This window comes from Cervus elaphus, chromosome 16 (assembly GCF_910594005.1).
Source record: "Cervus elaphus chromosome 16, mCerEla1.1, whole genome shotgun sequence".
Taxonomy (NCBI): Eukaryota; Metazoa; Chordata; class Mammalia; order Artiodactyla; family Cervidae; genus Cervus; species Cervus elaphus.
The window spans coordinates 27,927,941-27,933,940 of NC_057830.1; the positions used below are offsets into that span (position 1 = coordinate 27,927,941).

The window sequence follows — 6,000 nt, forward strand, 5'->3', positions numbered from 1 at the left end:
CTTTGATTTGTGCTAGGATATGAGTTTTCAAAGTGTAAAGTCAAGGGACTGGTCTGTTCATCCAAACTCCTACATACCACTGCCCTCAAAGAGCAGTTTGTAGGCTTTGCCGCGTCTGCCTGCTCCTCCATGGTTTACCCTGAGTTGTGTGCCCTCCTGCTGACCCACTGGAGCTCAGGTGGCATTGGCCAAGCAGCTCAAGATATGTGAGCGTGAAGGGGGCAGGCTTGGCAGTCAGGCTCTGAGGCTTGGCTCTGGATGAAACTAGAGGACGTGCCTGTTTCTTGTGCGAGCAGCCGTGTCTTCCAGGGCTGTGCAGTGTGAGCAACCAGCCTCTGAGATCCTAGTGCTGCAGATTCTTGCTTTCTTTCTCTGTCCGGTTTTCATTTACCACATGGACAATTCACTAAACACCTCTACTTTTTTCCATAAATAAAATGGGAATAAGAGAATTTTCACCTTAACAATTATAATGAGAATTAAGTGGGATAATAAATGGGACGTGCTGCAAATGGCATTTTCACCTAGCTTTCAGTAAGTTAATTTTTATTGTCGTTCAGTCACTCAGTCATGTCTGACTCTTTGTGACCCCATTGAGTGCAGCACGCCTGGCCTCCTTCACCATCTCCCAGAGCTTACTCAAACTCATGTCCATTGAGTTGGTGATGCCATCCAACAATCTCGTCCTCTGTTGTCCCCTTCTATTCCTGCCTTCAGCCTTTCCCAGCATCAGGGTCTTTTCTAATGAGTCAGCTCTTCACATCAGATGGCCAAAGTATTGGAACTTCAGCTTAAGCATCAGTCCTTCCATTGAATATTCAGGATTGCTTTTCTTTAGGATTCAATAAGTTAATTTTTATACATTTAAGGTACTTTTCTCTTAATTAGGTAAAGACCGGTTTTTGATAGCAGATGATCATCTCTCAGTCTCTGCTATTTTTGGTCCCTGCAGCATAATTCCATACAAGTATAATGGTAAATTTTTAAAGAGGCCAGACAATTTGACTTCTGAAGGGAGAAATTGACACACTGAAACTCTCTTTTGAGAGTGATCAAGGCAGAGTGCTGAAATGATTTAGTAGAGAAGGCCCCTTCATGTTGAAATAGCAAGTTGATACAGAAAGGGGCAGTCAGCAATGTGCGTTCTAAAATGAGCTTTATTTTATTTATTTATTCTGTGGATCCTTTATCTGCCTCCTGGCTCTTACTTTGTTCATCCATAAAACTGGACCAGTAAGTGCGTGGTGTTTGGATTAAAAGAGACCAAAGTACGTGATTGTGCCTTAGTATGAGGTCTGGTGCCAGTGTGGAGCATAATACCCACCATTGCTTTCTTTTCCTCCACTTTTGGGTCTTAAGTGCAGCTGGAGGTACATTGAGAGGCAGTGTAGTGGAGGAAGTCTCCAAAAACTTCTCTGTAGTATGCCATGACTTAAGTAATCATCCTCTCCCCATTGTTGAGCCTGCAGGCAGTTCCCATCGTTTTACTGTTTCATCACTGCATGAATATTCTCATATGTAAATTCTTCCTGGGTGGTGCTGCCTATTTCCTTAGGTTAAATTCTTTTAAAAGGCATTTCTAGGTCAGGGACATGCAGAATCTTAAAGCTTTTGATGTACACTGCATCGAAAAGCAGTTTGGTTAATAATAGTTCAGAGCGTGAATTATGGACCCAGACTGGGTGTAAACCTTTGCTCTGCCGCTTATTAGCTGTGTGATTTGGGCCAAAATGACAATATCTAATAAGGTTGTTTGAGGATTTAATATTTGTTAATTACTTAGAACGAGCACCTGGTACATACTAAGAGCCATATATATTATGTTTAATTAAAAAATTAAAATATATGGTTGTATGAGGATTTAACATTTGTTCATTACTTAGAACAAGCACCTGGTACATACTGAGAGCCGTGTATATTATGTTTAATTAAAAAATTAGGATGTTGGCTTAATGCTTTTCAGAAGAACCATCACACGTACAGTCCTGTACTCCTGCACCACGTTGGCAGCTGCTGTTGTGAGACTGCTGAGCTAGCGGGCTAACAGGTCATCACTGACCCCAGAGCCATGGGTTGCAGTCACCATCCCTCCCTGCTACACATAGTCCAGTCTTTGAGCTGCCCCATTATTCAGATTTGGGGCATTTTGTCTTCTAAGTGGTTAGCATCGTACACTCCTTTATTGTGTATAGTCTCACCATCTTCTCACTTACTGGAGGAGCATATGGCCTCTGGGAAACCCTTTCAGATTCCTCTCAATAGATAACCCCAGCTCCCTCAATGGGGAGCCTGGCCCCATCCACGTGGAGTGGAAATCCCTCCACCCTGCCCCTGAAGCACATCTGGTCTCTGCCTTGTCTCAACTGTGTCTCATTTCTTTGCTAGCAAGTCTGCATGGCTTTGACATGCTTCTGGATGACGGGTGCTCTATCCACACTGAGATGCCCAGGTAAGGAGGCCTCCTGCAGGGCGGGACCCTGGCTGCGGCCCCTCTGATTCTTATGTCATCGGTTTAAATGAGGAGAGGCTTTGGGTGGGGATAGGAAGAAAGGGGGAGGTAGCAGGGTTTGTGCATTGTTTTATTTTGAGAAAGACTGGTTCTCAGGGTGGGTTTGCTTCTCCATGTAAAACAAGATGACTTTTCAGGCAGACAATTCTTCCTTGTGTAGAACTCCAGAGAATGCATCCAGTCTGGCATTCCTTGCAAACCTCCCCCACCTGCCCCTCCTACTAAATGCCAGTGGTGTTCCCACCCATTGAGTTACCCAACCCCCGCCCCCGCCTCTCCCAATGCGCATTTTCAGCCACTTTCAGGAGGCAGTCTCTCCCCCAGTTGGGAACTGCTGAGTAGGTTCAAATACAGCTTTACTGGGCGATGTCACGGAAACAGCAGTAGTAGACTGTGAAGTGAAAATTGTGCTCACCTTGTTTAACTCTGGTCCAAGCCCCAGCTGGCAGAGGAAGGGCACGAAGGGAAGTTTTCATTAATATAGGAGGCAGCGGGGGCTGACCCAGAGAACAAGGTTCATTCTCATGAAAGTGGGGGACTCGGACTCCCGGCCGGCCTTCCTGCCTGGCCCTGGCATATCAGTATAGCAGCCATAGGGAGGTTGCCCATCCTGTGTTCTCCGTCCCTAAGCGTGAGGGGTCTGTTGTGACACAGGAGTGCCCTAGGCAGACCAGTGATTGGCGTATCCTCAAGTAGCAGTTGAGTATTCATTCAGCTTTGGCAGACAGGAGTGGGGACGGGGACATAATGACTGGTGGCCACCCTAGCTCACTCCTGCCTTTCAGAGTGTTTCTGTCTGGCCAGCCCCATATTTGTCCACCTTTAAACAGCGTGAAACTTGGGGTCTTTTCTCCAGCCTGCAAATTAAACCAGTCCCTGTAGTATCCAGTAACCCCCTAAGACAGGTTCTGGTATTATAAATACAACTCCGTCTCTCTCCCCCCTTTTCTAGTGATGGTTGGATGTCCCGGGCTGTGACCTTTCTAGACCGACTTTTAATCTGGCTCGGGATCCGCAGGGACTAGATCTCCAGAGGTCTCCCCTGGACAGACAGCGCTTACCATTGGAAATTTTCTCAAGATGCAATTTAAACCTGTTTCCTCAGGCCCATGCCTCAGCCTCGTAGCATAGGAGTTTTTGCCTCATTTCTTCCCGTGGGTATTGAGATCTCAGCCCAAAGCCAGAGCTGGGACTTCCTGTAGGCTACCTGGATGGCTGGGTTGGGAGCAGGACCAGGCTGGCACCCCCTCTGTGGTAGTGGTGCAATTCCAAGTGGATAGCATTCTTTGAGCTTTCTTACATTAGACTCCTTGTGACTATATGATGGGAGCGTCCTCCGTCTCCCTCAAATACAAGATTTTGAAGACTTCGTAGACAAGCCCTCCATGGCATCACTGGCTGAGCATCATCCAACTGCAGGGGTGCTGGTCACACAGGTGCACTTGAAGGGTACCGCCTAGACGTGTGCCCTGAAGAAGCCTGTTCTCCAGTCGTTCCAAGCCCTGTTCTGGGCCTTCAGGATCCTCGGTGACAATCCCTAAAGGAGGTCTTCCCACCCTAGTCACAGGACCCTGGGTTTCCACGTTCTTTGCTGGGCCACCTGGCCTCTGAATTTCTCCTGCTTCTTTTCTCCCCAGCATCCTACCCCTCTCACTGAATGTTTCTTTGGCCGCCCCGCTCATTTTCACTCTCACTTTCCCTTCTCACCAAAACACTCTCCTTCTGATCATTTTGCACTGCCAAGAATGTAGGACTTACCTCAGGCATATTGTCTTCCTCTCGGTTGCTCTAATGCTGCTCTCCTATCTTAGGGGGTGGGTGAAGTGCAGACCAGAGCCACCAGCACATCTATGCCGGTGGTTCATCAGGTGAGTGAGGTCCCCTGGGGCTGGGTTGTGTACACCCCTGACTGGAGGTATCCTTAGTGCCTCTGGCAGGGTGGCTATTCTGGAGAAAGTACTCTTCCTGTTTTTCGGGAACTCTCAGAAACCCCTGAGGGACTTACGTGTAAGTTAGGTTCAGTTGCTCAGTCATGTCCGACTCTTTGTGACCCCATGGACGGCAGCACACCAGGCTCCCCTGTCCTTCACCTTCTCTGGGAGCCTGCTCAAACTCATGTCCATCAAGTCGGTGATGCCATCCAACCATCTCATACTCTGTCATCCCCTTCTCCTTTAGCCTTCTATCTTTCCCACCATCAGGGTCTTTTCCAGTGAGTTACTTCTTCATATCAGGTGGCCAAAGTATTGGAATTTCAGCTTCAGCACCAGTCCCTCCAACGAATATTTAAGACTGATTTCCTTTAGGATGGACTGGTTGGATCTCCTTGCAGTCCAAGGGACTCTCAAGAGTCTTCTCCACCACCACAGTTCAAAAGCATCAATTCTTTGACACTCAGCCTTCTTTATGGTCCAACTCTCATATCCATACATAACTACTGGAAAAAAACCATAGCTTTGACTATACAGAGCTTTGTTGGCAAAGTAATGGCTCTGCTTTTTAATATGCCAAGTTTGTCATAGCTTTTCTTCCAAGGAGTCTTTTATTTTCGTGGCTGCACTCACCATCTGCAGTGACTTTGGAGCCCAAGAAAATAAAGTCTGTCACTGTTTCCACTGTTTCCCCATCTATTTGCCATGAAGTGATGGGACCAGATGCCATGATCTTAGTTTTCTGAATGTGGAGTTTTAAGCTAGCTTTCTCACTCTCCTCTTTCACTTTCATGAAGAGGCTCTTTAGTTCTTCTTCACTTTCTGCCATAAGGGGGGTGTCATCTGCATATCTGAGGTTATTGATATTTCTCCCTGCAATCTTGATTCCAGCTTGTGCTTCATCCAGCCCAGCATTTCTCGTGATGTACTCTGCATATAGGTTAAATAAGCAAGGTGACAATATACAGCCTTGACGTACTCCTTTCCCAATTTGAAACCAGTCCATTGTTCCATGTTTGGTTCTAACTCTTGCTTCTTGACCTAAATACAGGTTTCTCAGGAGGCAGGTCAGGTGGCCTGGTATTCCCATCTCTTTAAGAATTTCCACAGTTTGTTGTGATCCTCACAATCAAAGGCTTTAGCTTAGTCAATGAAGCAGATGTTTTTCTGGAATTCTCTTGCTTTTCCTATGATCCAGTGGATGTTGGCAGTTTGATCTCTGGTTCCCCTGCCTTCTCTGAATCCAGCTTGAACATCTGGATGTTCTCAGTTCATGTACTGTTGAAGCCTGGCTTGGAGAATTTTGAGCGTTACTTTGCTAGCGTGTGAGATGAGTGCAATTGTGTGGTGGTTTGAGCATTCTTTGGCATTGCCTTTCTTCGGGATTGGAATGAGAGCTGGCCTTTTCCTATGTGTAAGTTGATGCCACTCTATTCTCATGATAGGTGTTCCCCAACGACGCTCCCAAGTCAGCCTTCTGAAATGGGGCCACATTTTTGCAAAGAAACAAGGCAGTTGGTGCTCTCCCCACACTATGGGGCCAGTTTCACGTGTGGTGAA

General features: G+C 46.7%; 1 protein-coding gene across 2 annotated transcripts in view; it reads left to right on the forward strand.

The window, feature by feature from the left end:
* CDC14B (cell division cycle 14B) overlaps positions 1-4,630 on the forward strand; it is a 128,251-nt gene extending 123,621 nt beyond the window's left edge. Inside the window, exons 14-15 of one of the 2 annotated variants that reach the window (XM_043927654.1) lie at positions 2,386-2,449; positions 3,462-4,629. In XM_043927654.1, the coding sequence (XP_043783589.1) occupies positions 2,386-2,404 (19 nt within the window). In that variant the 3' untranslated portion in view covers positions 2,405-2,449; positions 3,462-4,629. Of the gene's footprint in view, positions 1-2,385; positions 2,450-3,461 lie in introns of both variants that reach the window. The other variant, XM_043927662.1, reaches the window with a different exon arrangement.
* The last annotated feature ends 1,370 nt before the right edge of the window (positions 4,631-6,000 follow it).